Source organism: Gavialis gangeticus, unplaced genomic scaffold, assembly GCF_001723915.1.
Source record: "Gavialis gangeticus isolate Ggan-Ray unplaced genomic scaffold, GavGan_comp1, whole genome shotgun sequence".
Lineage (NCBI taxonomy): Eukaryota > Metazoa > Chordata > Crocodylia > Gavialidae > Gavialis > Gavialis gangeticus.
In genome coordinates, this window is record NW_017728973.1 from 6,780,930 (window position 1) to 6,808,227 (window position 27,298).

A 27,298-nucleotide genomic window follows, 5' to 3' on the forward strand; every position below is an offset into this window, starting at 1 on the left:
CTTAGTAATGCCTTCTCTTTCCTCTTCCTCCCCCTCTCCCCCCAATCTCACACAACTGATGGTCTATCTTCAGAAGAATGGCGTAAGGTTCCTCCGATGTCCAGCTGCCATGACAGTCATGCATCTGGCTAAATTTCTCCGCAATAAGATGGACGTTCCCAGCAAATACAAAGTAAGTAGCCATGGGTTGGCTGGGCGTGCTACGCTGTTCCAGATCCCTCTTGGGTCAGCGGACTGCTCCCATGGTTGTGTGAGGCCCCGAGGGACAGAAACTCAGCTAGTGCAAACTTATAGAGCAGTTCCAATTGCAGTCAGGGCTGCACTGTTTTTTAACCCCTCCACTGGCTGAGACTCTGCTGCTGTGTTTTTGGAGGACAGGCTAGTAAGAGGGAGAGGGACTAACTCAGAACCTCTAACCCACCCCCAAGTTTCCCTCCCTGAAAAGAGACCCAATGTGGGATTAACCCTCAGAGAGCTCTGGAGCTGACAGTTCCAGTCTGAGATCCTCTCAAACAGAGTTTCTCCCCAGCCCCCACCCCAGAAGATTTACTATGTGTTTCTTATTAAAAACACAAACTCATTTAAGGTCTTGGCATCTGTCATAATAACATATAGTACTTATACACTGGGCTGTACAAACATTTGCTAAGTCAGCCTTGCAGCAGTCTTAAGTAAGCATTCTTATCCCAGCTTCATGCAAAAGGGGGGAAGTGCCACTCAGCTCAGTTATCCAATGAATCTGAGCAACGATCAGAAATGTAATAGCTTTCCCCAGTAGACCAGGGCTGCCCAAGGTCTGGCCCATAGGCCACTTGCTGGCCCACAAAGAGACTTTTAATGGTGTCTGTTGTCACCAGAAACTGGCTGGTCAGCAAGGCTGCCACCATGGGCTGTTCAGTCTTAATTGAATTAAGCCAGAAGGCTGGCTTCTCTCTTATTGTAACTTTGTCTAAGTAAGGCATCATCTGTTACAACTACTGAACATAAAGGCAGTGCACTGCTGATTTCATATTATTAATACAACCCCTACCCCTGCTATCCTTATTTTACAGACCGGGATACCTGAGGCCTAGAGAGATTAAGGGTCACTTTTTTTCCTTCCAGAGAACTCTGCTCCCCACTAGGCACTGACATGATGTCCTGCCCATGAAGTAGTCCTCCATGAACAAAGCTTTGGGAACCCCTGCATTCAACTGTGTTCATCAGAGCTATTCCTTCAGATACTAATAGGATGGGACATCTTGTCATGGTGCTTGAGACTTGACTCGCTGCACTTTGTGTAGTCACTCTAATGTAGTGGTGTTTTGCACCCAAGTTGCATTGGAGTGACCTTACAAAGTGCAGGGTGACTGCGGACTGAACAGCTCAGGCCAGATTGTCAAGAGAAACCTAAACGCCAAAGAAAAGTGTCAAGCTTTTCAGAAATGCTCAGCATGCATTACAGTGGAGACTGAGGACTTTAAGGGACTGACTTTTTTTTTAAATTTTTTTCCCCCCAAGTGTCTAAATGGGAATGCAGCTGTCAGGAAAAGCCAGCCTGGCTTTTTGGGCCTGAGCTCTCAGAAATCTGACTTTTGTGCCCCAGGCAGGGTAGCTAGCCATGTGGTAGGGGAGGAGGCTGTATTGTTTGTTTCTTGTCATCGGCAGAGGGAAAAACTGATTCTCTTCTTCCCTTGTCAGGTGGAAGTTCTCTATGAAGATGAGCCTTTAAAGGAATATTACACACTGATGGACATTGCGTATATCTACCCATGGCGAAGGGTGAGTAAGATACCAGTTTCTGTAGTGGAATCATCTGCCTTCTTCGTGATGCGGCATGTGGTCCGGTGCACAGGGCAGCAGACTGGGACCTGTGAGACCTGTGTTCTATATCTGACACTGCCAGTTACCTGGTGCGCAACCTGGGACAAATCCCTTCCCCTCTGTGTGCCTCAGTTTCCCCATCCACTGTTTGTTTAGCTGTCACGCTTTTCAGGACACAGACATCGTATCTCCCTTGGAGTTTGCACAGCTTGCAGCAGAATGGACTCTGATATTTGAAGCTTCTACATGCTACTGTGAAGCTATGACTTACTGCTAATTATCTACAGAGAATAACTTTGGCCCTTGACAAATTAACCCTTCCTTTTGGCAGGGTGGGTATTTTTCCACGGTGGGAGACAGTAAGTAGGAAAATGGCAGAGCAAGACCAGTTTTATTTACCCAAAAGCATTTAGCTCCTATCTTAAGTGCTGAGCGTCTCTCTGAGTTCTGAACTGGATGGAAACTGGCAGACACTCTGTGTGGCCAACTCTCTTGATGAAGTCAGGAGTCCTGCAATATTTAACTGGGCATTTTTTCCTTGTAGTTCCAGCAACTGGAGTCACGGGAATCTCAGTATTCACTAGAAAACAGCTTTCTAGCCCTTATGATTTTGGAGAGAAGCTTGAAAACATGATCCTGGTTAAACCAGAAGGCAAATAAAAAAAAAAAAAATCTTATTATGTTTAAGCCAGTTGTGATGGTAGGGGCTTGTTTGTTTTGTTTTGTTTTGTTTTAAACCCCAGGGATTTGACAGTACAGCTCTTACTGCCTCTGAAAAATCAAGCCGTAATTAATCTCACTGCCCTCACCACCCAGAAAGGGTTGGTGGCTTCAGCTTCAGGAGAGATCTGTGCGAGGGAAAGTGAGGGGCTGAAAACCGAGATCAATCAGAAAACATGTTTCCCTTGTTGACGCTTGCTCTGCTAGAGCGTTTAATTAGATCCAGGTGCTCTGAAGGGCCTTGATGCGCACTGCCAGCAGGAGGGGGTAGGGGTGAACTTTCAGAATCAACATTCTTCCCATCCAGGAGGCGTCAGGCCTGGTTGCCCTGCAAAAATAAACCTTTTACTTTAAAATGGTGGGGGAGGAGGGGAAGGGTTCCGTTTCACAGCTTTAAGTGAGAGCTTCAGAGGTCCCTCCAGCAACCCTAGATTTCCTCATTTGGGGGCTTGAGCTTGTATGGTGCTGCAGTTCCATTTTAGGGAGGCCACCCTCACTCAGAGCAGCGCAGTACTATCTGCCCAAGTTACCATGATTTATGCCAGGTGATGAAGTTACAGCTACTGTCACTGTGGGGCAAGCTGTTTCCCACTTACTACAGGGTACTGGCAGGTTAGTGGCCAGTATCAACCAGTTTAGAGAAAATGTTTAAGGATCTTCCATCACCTGTAGCTAGATAGGTGGTCTCTTCCTAGATTATGACTCTGGATATGTGACGATCACTTTGAGTATTCCTGTTGCCTCTGCTAACCCCTGCACCCTCCGGTCTCAGGCCTTCACCCCTTTCTCTCTCTTGAATCTCACTGTGTTTTTGGTCTCTCTCACATGGTGATGATTGACTTACAGACATTTCCTTGTATTGATTTTGAATTTGCTGCTTAATTATTTATATCACTCAAGTATGCTTCTGCATAGGGGTGCATTTGAGAACATGCTCACTTCTCGTATGGGGGCCCTAAACCAGTGATTCTCAACTAAGGTGCTGCAGCACCCTGGAGTACCTTGAGATCTTTTCAAGGGTGTCACAGGTGCCTCGCAGTGTTAGCACTCCTAGGTATGCAAACATGATTCACAAGAGAAACCCAGAGATTTCAAATAGGAATCCGTTGTGTTAAAGCCATTTTCACTTGTTGTGGGCTTTCCAAGTCCTTTGCAACAGAAAAATTGCTTTATTATTTTTCTCTAGTCGAAAAAGGTGAAAACTAAGATGACGTTTTTTGAGGGGTGCTTTGATCTAACAAGGGGTGCTTTGAGTGTAAAAAGGTTGATATGAGCAGTCCCACTGAAATCAGTATGAATGTTCACGTACTGAAGTGGCTTATGAATCAGGGCTAGAGCGCTCAGCCTGGCACATGATGGAGCACTGCTTCCTTGGCAGACAAGCTAGAAAATTATTTCTAAAGGTTTTTCAGTAGGATATTTCACTTTTCTGTGTGTGCGCTCAAAGATGCATCTCATTTGAATTTCCAAATCCTTTATCTTTTATTTCTGGAAGGCAGCCTGGAAAACTTTTACTGAGACTAGGTTTTAATTATCTGTTAACATCTGGATTCTTGATCCTCCTGGCAAGATATCTCTGCAGGAGCTGAGATTTCACAGGTGTATGTGGAGTGAGCCACTGGAAATGTATCTGAATATGAAAAACATAGAAGTCTAAAGGTGCTTTGTACTACACTTACAGGCTGTATTCACCATTATCCTGTATCTTGTCATTTATATCAGTGGGCGCAAAAAAACGGTATTCTGGTCTGGTAGCATCTCTCACGTGCTTTGCCTCTAAGCGTCTACATCAGGATCAGGAAATTACTATAGGTTGTAATTCCTTTTCTACTTCCAATAAGAAACCTAATGGAAAGTCTTCCATAGACTTCAGTAAAAGCAGTGTTAGTGCCCTTAAATTAATATCCATAGGTCTACAGTAACACCCCCGTATTTGGAGTTATTTATTGAGAAGGAATTTTGCTTTTTTGCTTATCTTTCCATATTAGATCACGCTTCGTATATTTTACCAGGCATTGGTACTCAGCAGTCTGTGTGTTGCGAAAGATTTGTCCTTGTAACAAACTTCTTTAAATGTATAGTTAATGTTTAGTTAATGAGTGTGTACTATGGTCCCTAGATCCACCTTTTTTTTTAACTGTTACAGTTAATATGTTGAGGCCTTTTCTGACAAGACTGTGAAAACAAATTCTTGTCAAAGCCTAGAACCGACCTATTGCTGGTAGTGTAAATGCTTTGGTTTTGGTTCAGTAATCTCATAACACTTCACAAAGGAATCAGTTTCATTATTTCCATTTTACAGCTGGGGAAACTGAGGCACAAGGAGATGAAGGAAAAAGCCCACAGTTACTCAGCAGGCTAGTGGTGGAAAAGGGAATTAAGCCCAGGTCTTCTGAGTAAGAGTTTTGTTCTTTTTGTAGGATAGATAGAAGTGCTTTCAAGTGCCATTGTCACTTTGTGTCAGGTATCCAGGTATCCATTGTATCAGGTATACATTATGTCAGGTATCCAGGAGTCTTGATTGTCACATTGTTTTTCTTCATGTAGGGGGCAGGTTCATCTGAACTCTGATTGTAGAAGTTCTTAGCATTGAATTTAAAAGCAAACTCATGCAACAGGTTTGTGTTAAATCTCTCTACCTGCAGTATTTTTCAGCCAGAATTTCAGCATTTTGTGTATTTTGAGAACTTCCAAAATGGAAAAAAACTGATGGACCAATCATTTTTTACACTGCCCGAGCTGAGTAAAGGCAGGAAATAAATGGCCCAAGTGATTTTTTTTTTTAAGTAAAACTAAAATCCATATGGCTTTAATACTAGAGCTTGTTATTAAGGGGAAAATGAAGGGCACAAATGTACGTCAAGTAAGATTTTTTAAAATTGATGAACACATTTTAAAGGAATATGATTGCTGCTTCTTTCCCATGTAGTTGCCTAATTTCAGAGTGCAGCACCATCATAAACCATTCAGGGAGTACTTGGACTTTGAGTTTGGCCATTTTTTTACAGAGAGCTTCGCAAAATAATAGTGTAAAACTCCTGCCAGACTGCAATCTGTAATATAACCTGAATGATGGAGTCTTCACCTGCTCCTCCAGAGTAAAACTAGACTTCAGTAGATTGTTGTTCTGATCTGAAGCCTGAGTAAAACACTCTAGAACAAAGCCTGGATTTGGGCTTTGTTGAATTGGATTTTTTTTTTAGTTGAGGGGAAAATACCAGCTGGGCAACAGCACGTCCTGGCATCCATACAAATAAATTGTACTGATGATTTTTAGGGCAGGGATCAGCAACCTACAACCTGCAGGGCAGATCTGACCCATGGAGCTGGGACTGCAGTGGAGTTGGGGACTGGGGAACTTTGCCCATGCAGTCCGGTGGTAGGGAGAAGCAGCAGTGGCAGCCGGGTCCCAGTGCCAGCCCCCTCAGACCTTAGCTGTCTCATTCTGTCCCTCCTGCTGCCAGAAAACATTGCCAATCACTGTTTTAGGGGAGTTTTCCCAGGGACAGATGGCACTGAAATGTCTGACAGTCATTCACAGCCTCTGCCTGTCTCTCCCTTTTTAACTTCATTTCTGAGCCCCAAACAGCCTGCATGCAAATCTGGCATCCGTGATAATGAGAGAGTCCAAAGGAACCACCTCCACTGTTCTTCTTTCCCTTCTCCTGGCAGAATGGGCCCCTCCCTTTGAAATACCGGGTGCAGCCAGCCTGCAAGAGGATAAAATTGTCCCAGCCTGCAAACTCTGAGTGCACCAACACCAGCGGAGCCTCCGAGTGCGAGTCAGTCAGCGACAAAGCCAACAGCCCTGCCACGCTGCCTGCCACCTCATCCTCCCTGCCCAGCCCCGCCACGCCTTCCCACGGCTCACCCAGCTCGAACAACACTGCCACGAGCATCCCAGCCAACTCCAGCACCGTGCTCAATGGCACCTCGAACTGCCACCAAATGCCACCCTCCGCCAGCAGGGGGCGGAAAACGACTGTGAACGGTAGCACAGCTTCTGCCTTGACCTAAAGGCATGGCCTAGGGCCTGACTTTTGATTTTATATATAAATATATATGTGTATATAGGAAAAAAAAATTATACATACTTATTTTCTATTGATTGACCAGATTAATTTAAAATGCAAATAAGACACAATTGTGGTTGAGTATTTTTTAAAATGATGCTTTTCTTTTTCCTTCCTTTTTTTTTTATTTTAATTTTAACTTATGGAATTTGCATGTCCGGGAGCCCGTATTCATGTAATAGCTGCAGCCCCACCTGCTCATTTTCTATAACAGCCTCCCTCCCCCACTCCCTGCCAAGAGAGAATGGGACTTAATGGTAATGGACACACAGGTAAGGATGATGGACAGAAGCCAAAAGCCTCCACCCTTTGTATATGTGCATCTGTGGCTTCCATCTGTAGGGTGCGTGTGGCAGAGAATTACTTGTCATGTCTGATGTCAAGAGCCTTCCCAACCCATTGTTTGTTGGCTTGTTTTGTTGGTTTAGTGATGGAAAACATGAAAGTCGGTGTGGAATGGTCTGTGCACGGGCGTAGAGGGGGAGAAGATCCTATCTCTTTGCAAATAAGACATGCTACTCTCTCCTCTGTTCGCACTTGCATAGACTTTAATCCAAAGTCTTGTCTGGAGTTAGGGCAATCGAGTAAAGCTCAGGTGATGAGCTAAAATCCCATGTAGACTCTCATTGGGACTTAAGTCACTTGGGAGCTGAAGTCTTCACGATGAAATTTTGTGGGGTATTGGCTCCAAAGTCATCTGGAAGGCTGGGGGCGTTTTACCGCAGCGCCTGTTATTTCTGGAGCAGCCAATGGGGCATAGACTAAATGAATGGAAGACGCTTATGGAAATGACTTGGCCTGAATTTTCCGAAGTCAGTAAAAGCTGTCAGAATTGCACATTTCTGGAAGTTAGGCCCCAGGGGTCATGGCTTTTCAAAAGAATTCAGGGCCAGGTATTCAGGGTCTCGTATCGACATGCTGAATTCTTTTAAAAAATCTAGCCCGTGTGTTTTCCTCCCTTTGATTTGCTTTGGAATCTTTCATCAGAGGCTCCTTTAAAAAGGCAGCCTTTGTCCGGAGCCCTGTTGTAATGTGTATCATGTCCTATCTGAACAGTTGTCATCAGTGGGTCCTCATCAAAGGAGGATTCTCATCGTTGCATTTTCACTTGATAATGATCTACTCCTAAATTTGTGTGTGTGGAGTAAGGAAGGGATGGGGGGGAAAGAGACCTTGGGTTTCAGGGCCACCTAAGCACATCCCATTTAGAGGGGGCTTTGGAGGAAATCTGAAAAGCTTTGGACTGCAGTTCTGAATAGAGTTAGGTTGAAGCTTCACCTTCCATTGAGAGTCTGGTTTCCTTTTGCAGATTTCTAAGGGTATCTTGGGTTCTGACCCTGCAGAGACTTCAGCCTATGAATAATACTTACTCTGCCAGTGTCTGTTCATTTCTTACCTCAAATTAAGCCTGTAGCACAAAGAGCGAACTTTCAACAGCAATTGTGTGACTTAAAGGCATAAAGTCCTATTCATTTTTCTCTTCTTTTTTCTTTTTCTCCAAAAGAGGTCAAAGGATTTAGCCTCTCATGCCCCAACAAATGGCAACAAGACATGAGTGCCTAACTCTCCTGGGCTACTTGTAAAATTGTACTTGGAAAATAAGTCTCTACTTGGAAAATTTTGGCTTGGTCAGCTAAATCATTAGGGCCTGCATTTGAAAATCTTGTGTTGCTCATCTCCTCTCGCCCCCCGCACCTCTATCTTTGCAGGATTGATGCCTTAGTAACCAAGGAGTTATTCTTGTTGGAAGGTGCTGTTGGATTCTTAGAAGCATCCCTGGTAGCTTTGGCTTTCCTGAGCTTGAAACAGCATGGCTAGGTAGGAAGAAAGAGCACTAATGCCCACCCTGTACAGGGAGAAGCTGTTCTTCAGGTGGGGTGATAGTAACCAGGTGGTGTCTGGGGTGTCCAGAGGTGGGGTGACAAACTAAATACAGTTAATGAGAAGAGTGAAAACAAGCATTCAACCATAGGTCACTCCACCATCTGTTTTCTGCTCCATCCCCAAACATTCTTGCTCCTTTAAAAAAAAAAAAAAAAAATCACAGCATTGTTTTATTTCCACCCCTTTCCATTTCTCTCCCCGTCCCTCACGTTGGTTTAAAAAAAATATATGGTGCCTTTTAGAAAGGAGTTTGTTTTTTAGGTTGTTTTTTTTCTTTTTGTGAGGGGCGAGGAGTCGCAAAAGGGAGGCCGCTACTGTGTTCCTTGAAAGAGAGGCGTAGATTGTATTGTGTGTTTGAGCCATGTGTGTGTTGCTTGTGTTTGTAAAGGTTGTCCATGCGGGGGGAACTCGTGTAAGTTCCATGGGGGTGGGAGATGGTATTATCTTCTGCTCTCTAGTCCGGACTTCCTTACAATCTGACACGGGTGTGTGTATGCGTGAGCCACGGGGGGATGGGGAGCAAGTTTCTTCAGTCTCAAAAAGCACATGTTCCCCTGGGCATCTAGACCCAGGGGGTTTTATCTCCCCCTTGGTGGAGTGAATGAATAAATAAGTGCCTGCAGATCCCAGAGACAGGAGAATTCCTATCCGGGGCAGGAAAGTGTCAAACTGCTGGGTAGGCAAGGGCGACTCTCTCATCCCAGCTCCATCTCCACAGGGTGTGCATGTGGGGAGATTGGTAATAGGAAATCTGAAAAAGCATTGAGAACCAAAGGAAAGTGGCAAAGGAAGTGGACATAGCCAGATCCCAAAAGTCAAGAAACAGACTTGGTTTTTTAACTATTGCTCCAGATAATTAAGAAGAAGTATCTTGGCTAAAAGGAGCCAGCGTGGGCACAGCCCCATGGCCATAGCCATAGAAAGATGGGTAGATCTTTCTATGATGCTACAGGAGGGCCTGCCCCAGGATGTGATACCCTGGCATGAGTTAAATCTTGAAGGCCAGTCAGGTGAGTGGGGTCAGCCCCTTGAATTAGCAGGCTGCCGTTGGGTGCCTTTGAAAATGTTCACTTCTGAAGGAACGCATGAGCCAAAGGCCAAGGAAGCCGCATGCTGGCTTTTATGTAGGGTGGGGAGCGGAAGGAGGTAGACTTCCCTCTGTGGGGCCGCCAGAATGAGCAGAGCGCTTCTTCACTGGAGTCATGGCTTGGGGTGGAAGGGGGTAAGAGGAGGAGAGGGTTCAATTGGCACATCTGGGAGATGCCCCACGATACCCATACATTGCCTCCTGGGATGGGGAAGTGCCCTGGTAACCTGCAGAGGGTGGTAGAGGGGCTCTAAGTTGCCATTATTCTTAGTCTTTTTGTTTCTGTTTCTTCCCCTCCTAATGGCTGGGGCTGGACTGTGAACTCAGTTGTGTCACATGGGGCTTTGCCGGTCAGGAACATTCATCCCACCCCCCTTCTCCTTGTACATAGGCCAAAATGGACTACGTGAGGCGGGTGAAGTGCCTCAGTGTTGGGGTTGGTTTGGGTTTTTTCCTCCCCGATATGGTACAAACCAAAATTGCTCTGTATGTTTGCATCCTGTATGATGTTTTAATGTCCTGTAATATATTCTGATATTCATATATCGTTATTGGTTAAACATTTGTATAACTATACAGCTTTGTAAATGTAATAAATGCTGCAGATTGTCCTTCAACGTGTCTGTGTGCATGCAGGTGTCCCCATCTGCTTACTAGCAGACATCGACAAGCTTGGCTTTTCATTGATCAAGACATCCAGCCCTCCATCTGCCTGCCTGCCCCACCTGCCCATCAATCATCCATCCCTCCTCCCCACTTCCCCCTGTCATGCAATCCAGTAGGCAAAGTCCAGTCGCAGACTAAGCACTTGCATCTCTGGGAACCCAGATTGACTTAATGTTCCACGTTCTTATAGATTTTAAGCACCCGGGATAACAAAAAAAGTAATAAATCCCTATGGCCAAATCCCTAGGAAGGCAAACGGACACCTCCCATTCCCTTCTGTTCCTAGCTAATGGTCCTGCTTCCCTCTTCTCCCCTAATCTGCCCCTGCCTGGGACAGGTTTGACTTGATTTATTGTACCTCTTCTATCTGCAGTTGCAAAAGCAGAGATGAGTGGCCTTGTCACACTAGGAAAGAGTCTGTGTTCAGAGAGAATGTATGGAGGATTAGGGACCCTGCTGGAATGGGAATGTAGAGGGCTAGGTTCTGTTCCCAGTTTGGCCACTGGGGTGGAGGGGGCCCTGGGGGAAGTCACTTTTACTTTGCCCATCAGTTTCCCCATCTCTAAATTAGCAATGACAAGAGAGCTAAAAAATGCTAGGGGCATTGTCCTATTATCCTGGGTGCAGCTTTGGTGCAACACTCTCCATTTTTCCTCATCTAGACAAAGCCTAAATGACATTAGAGGAGGGCATGCATTTATCAAATCCAGAACGATTTGGGCTAGGGATTAAATCTATTCTCTCTGGCTATGAATAGATGTTGCATTTGTCCTGGGAGAAAGCCTTTTGTCCCAGGATCAGACAGACCTCCACATCCACTGTTCTGTTTTAAGTCCCTCTGCAGTATGCTGGATAAAATGCACTAATGCTTTCCCCCCGGATATTCTGTCGTACGTCTGTATGGTTACTGCGGCTCATTCCAGGGACAAGTCTGGCAAGCAGTGTGCTCTTGCTGGCCAATTCACAGCAATGCAGCATGGAAAGGGATGTGTGTAAATGTGTTTTTTGATCCAGGTCAAATCCAGGAACAATCAGGCTATAAACAGATGACTACCAGGTTTTGACTCCATCAAAACAGGTAGGGACAATTGTTTGCATGGGTAGTTTGAATGGCAGTTAATTCCAATCAGCCTTGATTGTTTGGGGCAAAGTGTTAATTCAAATGCTTCTCAGGTACTTGACGTGGGATAATGAGTGCATACTTCTGTAGGATCCCAGGATAAACATTTGTGTTCCCAGATAAAACTGGTTGTTGGTTTTTTAGCCTCAGTCCCAAGTCAAGTGAAATGTCTGTTTACACAGCCTTTGTGGCCCGCCTCATCCAGCATCCAAAGGTGTTTAGGTACCTAACTCCCATCAAAACCAGGTTAGACTTCCAAAGGCTGCTGAGAGCATGGGAGTCACTAAGGGCCTGGATGTACATGTATGTCTATGCTAGTGTGAACTATCAGTTTTGTCTACTGATGGAAATGAAATAAGGATTTGGAGTAGACAGCTGTGCAGCTATCCTGAAGCAGCTACATGCAGTAGCTGCAGGCAGCTATTGCAGCACACCTCTACTAGTTGATGGGGACCAGACATATGGCCAACCTTGCTGGCAAGGGTGCCACTGATTTAAACTCTGTCCCCTCCCTGAGTACTTCTCTGATCCCTGTCCTCCAAGAGGCATACCTGATAGAGTTTGCCCCTGGGGCACCAGAACAGAGGCAGGGGGACTCCGCTTCCAGCCATGTGGAATGGTGCAGGGGAAGGATGCTGCTGTGAGAGGAGGAGTTGCTGCCAAGAGCTGGGTTAATGCTTCCCTGGCCCTCTTTACTAAGTGCCTGGGGCTTGTGTGCCACATAGGGAAGTTGCATGCAACACTTAGGAACATGTGCTGTGGGCTGGCTACCCCCATATTGGGTAGGTTGTCGTCAGTAAATGACTATGGGGAAAAGATGCAGGCACACACTGTCTTTACTGGTGTAGTTTTATCCCTGATTTTGCCTGGCGTATTAGCATAAGTTATTCTGGTATGAGGCTGTATGTTTGCTCCTCTTTTATACTGGTGCAGAAACTATGTTGTATGTCCAAGGTTTGAATTACACTTTGACTCTTGGGGGAGTCTGCAAAAAAATTAAACCAGTTCATTGATTAACAAGTCCACCAAAGTGAAGGAGCAATCCAGTTGGAGACACGCCCCCCCGCCCCAGTTACGATTTTCAAATCTTACAGGGTGGTGGAAAGGGGGCTTGTCTCTTGTGGAGAGAGGGGCTCAGCCCCACCTCCCCAAGCTCCCCCTTAATTCTCACCCATATGCCCTATGTGACTTGCCCAGGGTCACATAGGCAGCCTACAGGAAGGATGGAACTTGAATGCCAAACTCCTGGGATCCAACCCAATGTTTTAAACTGTGAGACCATCTTTCTCCTTGGATTTCTCTGCTACCTGAAAGAGAATTCCCCTCCTGCCATGAATCTTCTACCAATGAAAGACTGATTCTTAAAAATCAATCCTGTTCTATCTGCTCCCCCCTCCCTAAACTCCTTGCCAGACAGTGACAAACCATTGTGTCCTCTGTCATGTAAGGAGCAATAAATCAGGCCAGAAAAAAAGAAGTGAGTCTGTTTTTTAAAGTGAGATGGCATCAACTCTGATGTACACATCTGGAGTCAACTTTCTCCAGCTATCTCTCTCACCAAGTGACAAGAGTGGCCATCAGAGAAACCCCTCTGGCAACTGACTTGAATTGCCTGCACAATGGCAGAGGTGGTAGGGCTGCCACATGCAATGAAACAAATGAATTTTCAGCAAGGTCCTTGTGCATGATCATGGGAATGGAACAAGTCCCACCTGATTCCTCCCTGTCTTCTCATTAGCAGAGGACTTCCACAAAGGGCTGATCTTTTCCTTGTAGAGCAGGGTAGGGTGTGCAGCTCTGTATCACCTGAGCCCCCACAAACCAGGCTAAATCTTTCATATCTGGCCTCATCATTCATGTAAAGCCACCGAAGGCCAGAGTTCCTAACACAATATGCCAACACCGCAGCCCTATGCATATAAATCCAGCCTAAACTCTAACCAGATGAATAGTCCCATAGGACTCCTCACTTGCTTCAAGTGAAGCACTTGTAGGGTGCATGCAAGCTTCGGGGTCCACATGTAGGCATCTACATGAGACATGGGCTCTTTTGACTATCCAGCCTCTAAAGGGTGATTTTCTGAGGTGCTGAGCACCCAGGCCTTCCCATAGTTTTCAAGAACAACTGAGATCCAGGTCCCTTGGTTCTGACTGCTACACAAACAGAGCAGAACACAGGCTGTGTGTTTATTTGAGCTTGCTGAATTTTGTTTTTTAATGGATGACATTCCCCAGGAAAAGAGTGGGGGACAGGCGAAACAGGGTGTTTTGGGTTAAAAAAAAAAATCCTACTCAAAATGTCAAATTTGATTATTTCTTTCCTATCCTACACTAGATCTGGGGCTCAACACTTCTGATAGTTGGTCCAGGACACTTACCCCCTTCCTTGACTCCCAGAACTGGAACCTAAAGCAATGACGTACTGACCCAAATGGGCCAGGTTTTGAATAGCGCTGAGCACCAATGCACCAAGTCGGCATTTCAGAGCAGTTCATCTCCCATTTCCCATTTAGATCCCTGAATACAAGGTGAGATCTTCTAGGGATGCTATATGCCTTGTGTGCCAAACCCGTGGGAAGATCCAGCTATCTGTGGAAGCAGAAAATGCTTGAGAATCTGTCTTTTGCCATGGTGCCACCTGGGAATGTGGCTCTTTGGAAACCGAACAAGCCCTTAGCAAATCTGACTACTTCCAGAGAAGCAGCTCCTTTACAACAATGGTGCCAGTAGTATGACTCTAGAGTCTAAACAGCACGTTTTACAGGCAGTCGGTATATCTCCAGCAAAAGCCCCTTGTTCCTTTTAATTAAGAAGGGCTGTTGTCACATATGGGCCAAGGCTCTTTAGCATTTCATGCCATGCAACAGTCCTCCTAGATTTCACTTAATACCCAAGGCAGTCAATTGCCATCCAGGAAGATAATTTGAGGGAGGGGGTAGAAGGTCCAGATAGAAAATATACTATCAACAGTCACCTGTATTTTCTTCTGATTCCCTCCTGCCTTCTCCCAGAACAATGGGGGGCATTAGATGGGGGTGGGGAGGGAGGGGAAGGTTTTAATCTCAGCTCAAGGCCATTCGTTGGGTAATGGGGACTGATTTTTGGATGTGTTGCAGTTAAAAAGAACTTTTAGCAGCTGTGCTCTGATAGGCACAGACACTCAGACCCTTTTCCAGCATCTTCAGCATCTGCCGAGGCTAGCTCCTGCCACCCTAGCTCCAGAGGGGAAGATGAGGTGCTCTTCCCTCTTTGCTGGCTCCTGACAGCTTTGGCATGTCCCACTAGGGGCAGAGGCCCTGTTAGATATCTTGTAAGAATCTAGCACTAGGTTTTCCAAGACAGTGCCTGTGATGTGAAGGGATGATAAGGGGGTGCCCAGGTTTGGGATGGAGGGTGGAGTCTGGCCAGGCTGCCCTAGCAGGGAGATAAGAGTAGGCTTCAATGCCAAAGGAGGGATGCATCGCCTGCTGCTGCCACGGAGAGCTTCCTAAGAGCTATCATCTACCGTGGGACTGGGCAATCAATAGGTGGGGGGGAGGGGGGCACATTCAGGGTGAGGACTTTCCTCAGCCCCATTTAACAGCAGGGGGAATGTTACAGTCACTGAGTGAGGACTTGCTGCATTGACCCACTTCCCAGCCAGACATGCCCATTTCAAGCCCCCCCAGTTTGATCACCCTGGGACAAAGCCTTTGTTGGGGCAGTCAGGTTAATTCTAGGGTGAAAACAGATGGGGGCTTTGACTCCCATCCAAACAGGGCAGGACAGTTGTGTACACATTTAAAGGCAGTTAACTCAGATTAGCCCCATTGCCCCAGAAAAGAAGTGTTAATTCAGGCTGGAATTGGACTTGGGTTTGATTCAGATTTGAACATCTTGTCTTGCAGCAAACCCCAGCCCTTACAAGGGGGAAAGTACCTGGGAAGGTTCTGAATTAATACTCTGCCTTGGAACAACTGCAGCTAATTCAGATTCATTACCAGTTAAGCTTCTGATTAGTCATATCTCAGGCTACTGAATGCCGAATTAAACTGGTTGTCTGTTTTTCAGCCTGGGATACCTCACAGGTGCTTTTGGGGACAATGGGCTTGTCCCTCTGTAGGATCCCAGGAAAAAGGGCTTTGTCTCAGGGAGAAATCTGAGGTCTACATGTGAAAAGAGACACATCGTGCCCAGGTTTCTTTTCCGATCAGTCAGAACCATCTAAGGAGGATGAGATGAGAAGTGAGCCAGGGAAATACACCACAGAGGTGGGCACATGGGCAGACAGTGACTTTAGCTGGTGCCTTGATACTGTTCCAGCTAGAATCACTTCTCCCAGGTTCCTGCTTGAACAAATGAACCTTAGGGTTGCCAGGGCCAGGATACCCTGAATCACTGCAGAAGTGGAGTTGAAAAGGATTGGTTTGCCCTGGGCAAAGCACTGCCCCCCGCTTTGGGCTGTCTGCCCATTCATAGCAAAGGGTTTAATGCAGCCAAGAAACACAATCCCCCTCTCCCCCCAGGGTGGCCCAAGTGAGTCAGGTGGGTGCCAGGACTTGCTCAGGACAGGGGAGATCTGGGCAGTGAGTGCATGGCACTGCCCTGGAATCAGGTCCCTGTCGCAGCCCCAGGCCCATCACAGAGGCTGAGCAGGGCTCTGCTCTGGGTTTCCACTGGCACCAGCTCAAGTGAAGTCACTCCCGACTGACCCCAGAGAAAGTCTCTCTGGCAAAGCTCCTATAACCTACTTCAACCCCAGTGCAGGGTTATGTCTCCCTCTAGCGGCTGGACCGTCCAAGGTGCCTGTGAGCCATGTCTGCTTTCTTGCTCTGGTTGCAGGCTTGATGGAGATGGAGCCATTTAGTTGGATGTCAGTATTTTATTAACTGTTTCACAATCAAAGCACACATTTGACAGAAACCGGTCCCCCATCATCATCTTGTAAGGCATGGCTTTGTGGCTGGGAGAGCTGATTCTGTGGGACAAAGAACAACCTTGCTTCCAGGCTGCAAAGCAACTGGGTTTAGTTTAATACTGCAGTGGTGTCTGGAAGGCTCAGGGGTAGGTCTGATTCCCCCACTAGTGACTTATTTGAGCAGAGCCTGCTCTTGAGCATTGGTAGACATAATCTCCTCTGATTTCCAGAGAAGCCTGTTAAGATAGCCTGATCATCAGCAACACTTCCCCCCCTCGCCCCACCTTTTGGATGAATCCAGGCATCCTAGTTTTGTGTATACCTAGTAAACCAAGATGAAAGGTTTTAATTCTCTGTTGCCCTGGCAACCTATGCCTTCATTCACTCTAGAGCAAAGCAGGTATAAAACACAGTCATTCTGATTGGTTTTACAACCTCATCCATCTGATGGCTTTGCATTGCTGAAAATGACAAAGCAGCAGTGACTTAGAGCTGAAGGGCGATGTTTTCAAGAGCTCAGCCATATCTTGGACCTCATGCTATGCTGAAATTTAACTTTTCCACTGACCTAGCAAACCCAAGGCAACTTTGGGCATAGACACTCGTACCAGTTTAGCTTGCAGTCACAGGCACAGACTAAAGTAACATTAGCCAGTTTTGAACCATTATAAGTGTCCTCACTAGCAACATTGAACCATTTTAAGTAAATCAGCCCAAAAATCAGCCTTTTAGTCTAAGTGGTAAAACTGGTCTATGCAGCCAGTTCTAAGGCACTTTGGAGCCAATTCCAATGACTTCAGGACTTGTGTGAATTTTTCCCTCAGTGGAGTAGTGAGTTTAGGCTGTCGGTTACAACTCCGTCCATCATTTTCAAGAGAAATTGAAAAAGCCATTAATCTCCCAGACGATCTGCAAAATGCCCTTAGGAGAACAGACACAAGAAAGGAAACAGCAATTTGAGTGTTAAAAGTAAACCATGACAGGGAAAAATAAGAATGTGGATGGCTTGGGGATCTTTTGGCTTCTTTTATATGCATTACTAAGGCCTGAAAGGTTGCTTGAAATAACTTTTCCCTGCTTATGTTAGGCCTTGTATACATGCAAATTTGTACTAGGATGCTTACTGCTATAAGCAGTGCATTTCGTTTTACGTTGGTACATACTCCAGCATGGAAGCAGGTATAGCAGAATAAAGGTACCTTATATCTACACAGCTTGCCTCTCATAAACGCATAAACACCTTTATACTGGCATAACTGCATCTACCTGGGTGGGAGGGGAAGTGACGGGATTGCATCTATCATTAAAGCAATACAACGCGTGTCTTTAGAAAATTCTTCAGAGCTCATCTTTCCTGCAGGTGCCTGTGGAAAGAGGAACCGATAGGGTGACAACAGTGATATAAAGGAAGTGACACCTGTTGTACTTTTTTCTAATTCCACCTGCTTAAAACTCGGGGGTGGGGGGGTTAAAGTTGCACTGCTAGGGGAGTGGGGGTGGTTTAAAGTTAAAAGGAGCTGATAGGCAATATACCCAAATGAAACTTCCTTGGCTGAAAGTCCCGGTTGGTAGAAATCAATAACCCTTCTGCTGGGAAAATTTCCAATCCACTTCTGAGTCACCTAACCAACACATGGAAGCTGTACTCAAGGGATGATCATACAAACAAGTTATCCTTCAATTAAACTGGGGTAAGCTGCCTCCTGTTTAACCATGGGGTCAGAATGTGCACGCATAGTTGCCAAGTAATTGATGTGCCGCTATTTCACACCCTAGTTTACCTAGTGGTAACTCATTCTTGTATCTGCACCATAAAGTCAATCACCCCCCAGGGGGGAGACAAACTGGTTCTCTCTCTCCATCCTAGAGATGATGTCCACCAGCCCATTTTACAGACGCTTTGGTGAGATTCTACTCTTCCAACCATTTATTAATGGAATTAGAAAAAATATGCTTAATTTGACTACCACAAACCATCACGCATCTTTGGTTTGCTCTCAGCTAGGGGGCAGGGAGGGGATACAGCTTCAACTGGAACTGAAATCAGAGCTATCAAAGCAGCCCAAACCTAGCTCTGATGATGAGGCTGGGAACAAGGAGGACTGGGAATAGTCAGTCATGCCCACAGATAAGAGTCCTAAGCCCAAAAACCATGCACATCATGCCCTATTTATTTCTCCAGGCTGGGGCTTTCTTTGCAGAGATTTTATTCAGTTGACAAGGCTTGAGTCACACTGCACACAGGGGTGACGTTGCTGACCAAACCCAATTCCTTATAGTTCTGGCATTTTCTGTATGATCTTGCTAATTTTATCTTGGCAGCTGGGTGATGATGATGCCCCAAGTTCGGGGGTTGTAAGGTTCATGAGCCTGGGCAGTGTAGAATAGCATGAAGAGAGAACCAATGTGGAGCAATGTAGAATTCTGACCCAAGGAGCAGGAGGGCACTGGAAGCCTGCCCGAGTCCTTCCTGCAGTCCCTGAGCCCCAGTTGGCACAAGGGCTTTGAAACCCCAGAGAAATTGTGTGGCTCTTCATGGGTGCAAGTCCTGGAAGCACCTCCTCAAGGCTGTTTGGGGAGTTCTGCCTTCTGAATGAACTCCTCCTTGTGGGTGCCATCACAATAGGGTGGGGACTGGGTGTGCTTGCACCCACACAGCCAAGCCGTCTTGGGCTCATCCAACTTGAACCTCAAGGGAGTGATACTTGGAGTCGCTTTTTTATGGGATCCGTCACAAAAAGGCTGCAGAGCGAAAAAAGAAAGAAAGAAGCGTTTGTACTTAGCAGGCTGGCAGACCTGGGCTTTCAAGGGTGGTGCTGCTGGGAAGGAGAGACCTGCACACGGGATCAAGCAAGGGGGCAGGAGTTCCCTCTCTCTTTGGAATATAGATGGCCTCGAAAGCCTGAGAACCTCAAAGTCTCTTGCATATTGATCCTCACACACGTTGATCTTCATGGCTCCTGGCAGGTGGGATGTGTTATCCCTGCTGCAAGATGCCTAATTCCCACTGATCTCTCTGTAAGGATTTCACTTGCCCGAGGTCACACCAGCAGCCTCTCAGGTCACCCCACATCTCCCCAGTCTCATACCAGCACCCAAACCACTGGCCTATTCTCCCTCAGGATGAGGTAGCAAAATCTCATGTCAGGGCCCATCTGCATTTCCATAATAGACGGGGAATCATTAGAGGCTTCTCCTCTTCCCTAGCTCTCCCCTTCCCTCACCAGAGATCACCACGAGGTGTCTGAGGATGCATCATTGTCACGCTTGTTTCTTTATAGAGGGGTAAAGGACAGGACAGCAAGGGACCAGCAAGTCTCGTGACATAGCATTGGCCATTTCACCTTTGGAGTTTGCATTGATCCCCAATCCAAAGGAGTCATGACCATTAAATGTGACACATTTCCCCCATAATTTGAAACAAACGTACCAAAGTCAGTCTCTTTTGGAACTCCGAGCAGCTTCACTGAGAACCAGGGTGTGAATGGGCGGGGGGAAGAACCCAGTCTTTGTGAAAGACCATGAAGGAGAATTCACTGGCAACCCCTACTAGGTCTTTATACTTGACTGTAACCAGGTACAAGAGGCGCTGCCATTAGTAGCAATAGTTACTGTTGCCCTTAGCAATGACCAGATCTGCTTATCTATCTGCACTGACAGCATCAAGACCCCAGGTGGGGAGGCCTTCACATCACAGCCACCTGCTGTATCTCTTGTGCCTACATTACAACTCTGACAGACTCTGCAGATATTGCAGGATCCCAAGAAAGCCCTGTCATAATCAGGCAGTGGAAGCTTCATCAGTCCTCTAGAGCAGTGGTTTTCACTCTGTGATCAGTGGACCTCTGGGGGTCCACAGACTGTTTAAGGGGTTCATAAAAGATTTCATAGATTTCATAGACATTCGGGCTGGAAGGGACCTTGGAAGATCATCGAGTCCAGCCCCTTGCCCCAGGGGCAGGAAGTCAGCTGGGGTCATAAGATCCCAGCAAGATAAACATCCAGATGTCTTTTCAAGGCATTCAGGGTAGGTGCTTGAACCAACCTCTGGCGGCAGTCTATTCCAAACCTTGGTGGCTCGGACAGTAAAGAAGTTCTTCCTTACGTCCAGCCTGAAACGGTCATGGAAGAATTTGTGACCGTTCGACCGATCAATCAAAAGTATGTTAAAATCCACACTTACAATGCAAAGGGGTCCACACTTCCACTTGAAATTTCCAAAGGGGTCCATATCGCCTTTCAAAATTTTTTAGGGGTCCGCAAATGAATAAAGGTTGAACGCCACTGCCCTTGAGGAAGCCTTAGAAATCTGGAACTTTGTCCAGAGGAAGGTACCAGCTACTGCAGACAGACAGTAAAATGTTCCTATTAGGACATTTCATTCTCCTTGCCTAGAGGCAGAGACATCTAAGAAGAGACTCTAGATCAACAAATGCCACTTCAGCGGCCACCTGCTTGGAAGGTGCAACCCAAGTGTTCACAGGCAGGGAGGGCTTCTAAGAGAAAAATTCAGCTCCCACACAGCACATTTAACATGTTGCATTAGAATCAAAGAAAAATAGGGCTTGAAGGTTTCTCCAGAGGTTATCGAGTCCAGGGCGAGAGTCAACCTACAACATGAGTGCCATAAGTGACATGGGCAGCCTCCATGTGTGGCACATGGCAAATCAGGGAGGGTATGGGCAGCACTGCAGCAGATAGGGCAAGAAGCAGAAAGCAGAGCAGGAGATAAGTCAGGAAGCAGAAAGCAGAGGACCAGAATGGGCAGAGGAAGGGGGTTGGAGTGGCACTTGAGGAGGGTTTGGGGCTTATTTGTGTATGGCTGCCAGAACAGTTGGCTCCCACTGATCTAGTCAAATTCCCTGCCAGAGGTAAGATCATCCTTATCCAAACCATCCTATCCAAATCCACTTTCTAACCTACTAGTAAAACTACACAGTCAACTCTGACACAACCACAAGGCAAAACACCCTAACTGGCCGCAGGTAAAGCAGAGGGACACCAGTGTCAGATTTTGGAAGGCAGTCAACCTGGCTGGGGCTTTGGAAGCAAGTGCAATGTAAAGGACTTTTGTCCCAGAAGTGGATGGAGAATGGTTGCATTTACTATGCTCATTTAGGGTTGACCTTTCAGTGCAACATCTGGGAAACATTTGGGATCACAATAATTTCCAAATAAGAAGAGCAAACAATGGACCTTGCTCCACCTTTCAACAAATCCCAGTTTTAAATGGGCAGAGAAGGGAGTGTATGAGGCCAGCAGAGTCCACCTTGGGCTATCATAGCTCAGAGCCGGGAAGAGCTCAGGCTAAGGTGCAGCCAGTTTATTCACCAGTGAGTTTCCATAATGACCTCACAGACCCAAGCCTTAAAACATCAGCCTCTGGCTACTACCAGCCTCAACCAGGGGTGAGTTAATTAAAATACAATAATGGTAACTTTTAGCAGTCTTCCTCCTTCATGGCACAGAGCATTACTAACTGATGGGCAGCAGGCTCGGCACAGCAGGACCTTAACAAGAAGACACTGCCCCATTGACAGGTTAATCCTAAACTGTCCACAAGGGGGCCTTCTTGCTGCTTCCTCTGAACCTACTACCAGCACCTACCAACCTTGGAGACCTGCTACTGGGTTAGATAGTGGTTTTCAACCTTTTTTCAGATCCCTAAAACGTTTTGAATGGAGGTGCAGACACCTTTGAATGGTAAGTGTGGATATTCACATACTTTTGATCGATCAGAGTAATCTTTTGTGGACCTCTTAGACATAGTCTGCAGACCCCCAGGAGTCTGTGGACCACAGGTTGAAAACCACTGGACTACAGCAGTGCCTCTCAAATTGCTGTACATACAGTCTTGGGGGGTGTACAGCACTGTCTGTGGGTACACAAGAAGAAGGAATGGAAAAACAAAAGGAAAAGTGACTTAGATAAATTGGAGGATTGAGCCAAAAGAAATCTTATGCAGTTCAACATGGACAAGAGCAAAGTCCTACACTTAGGAGGGAACAATCCCATCACCGGTATGGGCTGGGGGCTGAGGGGGGCTACAGTGGACAATAAGCTGAATATGAGCCTACAGTGAGCCCTTGTTGCCAAGAAAGCTAACGGCATACTGGACTGAATTGGTAGTTGTGTTGCCAGCAGATCAAGGGAAGTGATTATTTCCCTCTGTTCAGCACTGGTGAGGCCACATCTGGAGTACTGTGTTCAGTTTTAGGCCCCCCACTACAGAAAGGATGTGGACAAATTGGAGAGAGTCCAGCAGAGGGCGACAAAAATGGTAAGGCAGTTTGGGGACATGAGTTGTTATGAGGAAAGACTGAGGGAACTGGCTTTATTTAGTCTAGAGAAGAGAAGACTGAGAGGGGATTTAACAGCATCCTTCAACTACCTGAAAGCGGGTTTGAAAGAGGATGGAGCTAGACTGTTCTCAGTGGTGGCAGATGTCAGAACAAAGAGCAATGGTCTCAAGTTGCAGCAGGGGAAGTTTAGATTAGATATTAGGAAGAACTTTCTCACTAGGAAGGTAGTAAAGCACTGGAACAGGCTACCCAGGGGGGCTGTGGAAGCTCCGTCCTTGGAGGTTTTCAGAACCCAGCTGGACAAAGCTTTGGCTGGGATGATCTAGTTGGGGCTGGTCCTGCTTTGAGCAGGGGGTTGGACTGGATGACCTCCTGAGGTCCCTTCCAACCCTCATTTTCTATGATTCTATGGAGAGAATGAACAACAACTCAGCAGCCTCCGGTGGAAGAGGTTCTTATGCCATTGCAGCGACAGCATGCAATCACAGAGGTACAACATAGTCTCTTGTTGTACGTAGTCTCAGAGTACAATAAACTTTCAGAGGGGCACGCAGCCCAGAAACGTGAGGAACGTGAGGAACACTGGGCAACGTGACACAGTGTACAGGAACTCCAATAGCTTTAAGAGTTGAGTAAGACAGAGGTGGCCTTTTAGATCAAGCAGGGTTGGACTAGTTAGGCTAATGCAGATGATTTTAGAGCTGGGTGACTTTTAAAGGGGTGATGGGGCAAGGAGATGGCAGGCAATATAGAACAACTGGGGGAGTTACCTGTTTCTTGCTGTGGCCACAAGCACACCAGGCATAAAGCTTCCCTGCTTCCAAGTCCACTTGGTACGGGTGTTTGGCTGCAATTGCTGGCCGGGCCGGGGACATGGAGGACTCTGAAGATTTCCTTATCTGTGGAGAACAAGGAAGGGGAGAAAGGGAGCTCAGATCTCAGGCTCTACTGTAAAGAATTTGCCAGGTTAGGTTAAACGCAGCCTGGAGGGAAATAAAAAGATTTTTCTTTTTTAACATCTCTTTGTTCTTCCCTCCTGAGGGAAGGGGTGAAACAAGAAACCAAAGCACTGATCTATCATAACAGCAGCAGGGCAGCCTGGGTCAGTAAACAGGGCATAGCCAAGGGTCAGAAAACCTGGGATCCATGCCTGACTGGCACTTCCTTGCTGAATGACCTTGGGTGAGTCCCTTAAGCTCTATAGGCTTCTGTTCCCACTCTAAACCATCCCTTGTTTCTATGGCAAAGTCTTTGTGACAGGCCTGTATATCACTGTGAGTGTTCAGCACCAAACACATTCAGGATACTGCATTATTATTATTAATGTACCCATAGAAACTCTTTGGGAGGGTTCTTCTATCTCTGGGAGACGGCAAAAATGTCTTGCAAACATGCACATATTTACTGCCAGTGAAGTTGTGATGCGAAGATGCCAGAGCTGCAGCGGCTTGGGAAGGGGCTTTGTTTTTTAAAAGTAATTAAAACTCTTTTCTACTATATGCAGTCACTAAACAAGGGGGGCTGGGGAAGGAGGGACCTCCCTTCCTGGTCACTTTAGGCTCAACACAGAAGCACTTGAGCACGCTCTACTTGTGAGATTGCAAAGTGACCCAGAAAAAAAGAAAAATTCTCAGTTTTAATTTTGTTTTTAATCTCTCCTTGACCAGGAAGAAAAGGGCCCCCAAGGGCTCTAGTGCAGGGCATGGCCAACTTGTGGCACGTGCCACAAGTGACATGGGCATCCTCTGTGTGTGGCACACAGTGGACCAGGGAGGAGCCAAGCAGCACAGCTGGAGATAGGGCAGGGAGCAGAAAGCAGAGCAGCCAATCAGGAAGGGCAGGGCGGGGGAGGGAAGGGGATCAGAGTGGTACTGGGGGAGTGTGCAGGGCTAATTTGTGGCGTGCCTGACAAAGGATTGGCTCCCACTATTCTAATGGGCCAAGTGCTAGACTGCAACTCAGGTGAGTGTGTCCTGTGCCCACTCCAAGGCCAACAAATTGTATGAACTTGGGTTAGTCTCTTCCACACCCTAGATGGCTGCTTCCAATTTCTTGCCTATAAGATTGCAAGCTCTGGGGCAGGGACTGCCTTTCACTACGTATCTGTGCAAAGCCTGGAACAACGGGCCCTTCATCGCAGCCAAGACCCTAAGCTCTACTAGCAGATGACATTAAAACAACCACTAAAGTTATAACCTACCACCAGTCTCCCCTGACTGTGGGTCAGGGATGCATCCTTCACCATCCTTTACCTCCATACAGTGGGTGTGAGATGCTACCATCCTTACCTGTTAGTATTTTACAACCCATTAGCACCGACTCCATGGAGGACTCAGACCCTTGGGCTTGTCACATTTCTTTTGAGAACCAATGGCAGAAGTCACCAGCCTGACCAGGCCCTGCTACTCAAGCCCCATACGGTGTAACACTTCATCAATATGCTAAAGACCCTAGGGACTATTTGATTTCTTTTTCTTTTAATAGTTGTTGCTTCAGCATAAAGCAGTCATACACAACAGACACTGGGCAGACTTGATCATGGATCTAAAATAGTAATAATATTATAATAACAATACTAGTAGTAATAAGAGTAGTAATAGTATGCAGAATGGCATATATAATTATAGTAAACAGTTGCTTTTTCCAAAGGCCTCTAGGCCCACTTCTTCGTAGGTATTCTGGGCTCCCAGGAGTCAGGCACTTCAGTTCCTTGAAGGAGCTGGGCTGTTGAACCCAGCAGGAGGACAAAGACCACTGAAAGTCCCTGGGATGCAGGTTCCTATGTCACCACACACAGAGAACTATTGTCAGGGTCAAAGTCCCAACCCCGTGGTGCTGATCACATGTGGCTCCCCCAGCTTTGCGACATCCTACCCTTCCATTTGCTCCAGGAGAGATGGGGGCTGAGGGAGGAGGTGGATTCTCAACTGGATGTGGGCACCATAAAGTGTGCAAACAGGATTCACAAGCATTGTGAATCCAAACAAGATTCACAAATGCAGAGATTTCCAATAGGAGTTCCCAGGGTTGAAGTCATCCTGCCCTGCTCCTTGCAACAGAAGAATGACTCTAGGATTTTTCTGTAGTGAAAAAAACTAGTCCTGAGGGGGGTCTCAAGTCTGAGGGGATTGAGAACCGCTACCCCGGGCACCAGAACAATGGGGAGAAGCCACCAAGCAGCAGGGAGGGGCAGTGAGCTGGATGCATTTGGTCATAGCTGGCAAGTGGGGGGAGGAGGGGACAGTTTTGCATAGTTTTGCACCCCCCACAGCTTTGCACAGCTGATCTACACACATACATGCACAGCTTTGAACAGCTGATGGCACACACAAGTGTACACACAGCTTTGCATGGCTGATCTACACACACATGGACAGCCAATGTACACACGTATGCACACACAGATTTTTACATGGCTGATCACACACATGCACATGTTCTCGCATAGCTCTGCATGACTGATCTACACACAGAGCTTTGCACAGCTGATTTACACACACACATATGCACATGCACAGCTTTACATGGCTGATCTCCCCAACACACACACATCTTTGCACACTGCTCCACACGGCACACACAGCTTTGCCCAGCTGATCACACACACACACACAGCTTTACACAGCTAATCACACACATACACATGTTGTGTGCACATACACACAGGTTTGTGTAGCTGATCTGCATGCACACATGCATGCGCATATGCATACACACAATTTCACATAGCTAATCACACACACATTTGCACAGCTGCTCACAAACACACACACGAACGTACACATGCACACACAGAGTTTGGCATAGCTGATCCCCACACGGACATGTGCACACACAGGTCTGCACAGCTCATCATATGCACAGCTTTACACACACACATGCACATGTACACACAGTTTCCCATAGCTGATCCCTACACACACAGGTTTGCACGACTGATCTGCACCCACACGTGCACGCAGTTGCACAGCCTATCACAAACAAACACAGCTTTACACAGCTGATCACACATATGCACACACAGAGTCCGGCACAGCTGATCCGCACATGGGCATGCACACACATAGGTTTGCACATCTGAGCTGCACACACATTTGCACAGCCGATCACACACACACACACAGCTTCGCATAGCTGATCCCCACACACAGGTTTGCACGACTGATCTGCACCCCCCCGCATGCACGTACAGTTTGGCATAGCTCATCCCCGCACGGACATGCACACGCGAAGGTTTGCACGGCTGATCTGCACACGCACACGTGGGTGGGGGCTGGTCCTCCCACCCAGGGGGACGCGGAGGGGTTAGTGCCCCCGGGGCCCAGCCCGGCTCTCCGTCCCACCTGGCCCCGCAGCGTCCTGGCCCCGCACCCGCTCATCAGCGTCCCGAGCGCCGCCGGCCTGTGCAGAGCCATGGCGCCCGCCGGGTCACCTTCCCGCCCCGCTCCGCCCCCGCGCCCGGAAGGCGCCGGCAGTGCAGGCCGTCTGCAGGAGTCTCTCAGCCGCCGCCGCCAGCTACTGCGCGCGCCCGCCTGGGGCCTGCTCTGCTTCAGCCGCCTCTGGGGGGCCGCGGGCCCAGCCGGGAGACCGTTGGGAGCGCAACAACCCGGCGCTCCGGACAAGTCACAAGCAACTGGGAAGCGGAGGCAGGGTCCTAGGTTCAAATCAAGGGGTGCTGAAGGGCACCCACCAGCCTCCCTCTGGAGCCAGCCCGGTGAACCCGCCCGGAGCCGTGAGCAGAGGAGT

The 27,298-nt window shown here is 47.2% G+C and overlaps 2 protein-coding genes across 5 annotated transcripts in view; one reads left to right on the forward strand and one right to left on the reverse strand.

Moving 5' to 3' along the window:
- PCGF2 (polycomb group ring finger 2) overlaps nucleotides 1–10,181 on the forward strand; it is a 61,367-nt gene extending 51,186 nt beyond the window's left edge. For all 3 annotated transcript variants that reach the window (XM_019507614.1, XM_019507623.1, XM_019507632.1), the window contains exons 8-10: nucleotides 74–172; nucleotides 1,681–1,761; nucleotides 6,196–10,181. In XM_019507614.1, the coding sequence (XP_019363159.1) occupies nucleotides 74–172; nucleotides 1,681–1,761; nucleotides 6,196–6,540 (525 nt within the window). In that variant the 3' untranslated portion in view covers nucleotides 6,541–10,181. The remainder of the gene's footprint in view (nucleotides 1–73; nucleotides 173–1,680; nucleotides 1,762–6,195) is intronic.
- Nucleotides 4,251–27,034, reverse strand: CISD3 (CDGSH iron sulfur domain 3). 2 transcript variants are annotated; one of them, XM_019507643.1, is made up of 3 exons: nucleotides 26,896–27,034; nucleotides 23,323–23,451; nucleotides 4,251–6,233 (listed from the first exon to the last, which is right to left on the reverse strand). In XM_019507643.1, the coding sequence occupies exons 1-3, from the start codon at nucleotides 26,965–26,967 to the stop codon at nucleotides 6,009–6,011; spliced, it is 426 nt and encodes a 141-aa protein (XP_019363188.1). In that variant the 5' UTR covers nucleotides 26,968–27,034; the 3' UTR covers nucleotides 4,251–6,008. The 2 variants fall into 2 exon arrangements, with proteins under 2 accessions (XP_019363188.1, XP_019363196.1); XM_019507651.1 differs by lacking the exon at nucleotides 4,251–6,233 and adding an exon at nucleotides 16,195–18,992 and having other exon boundaries at nucleotides 26,896–27,018.
- Between the last annotated feature and the right edge of the window lie 264 nt (nucleotides 27,035–27,298).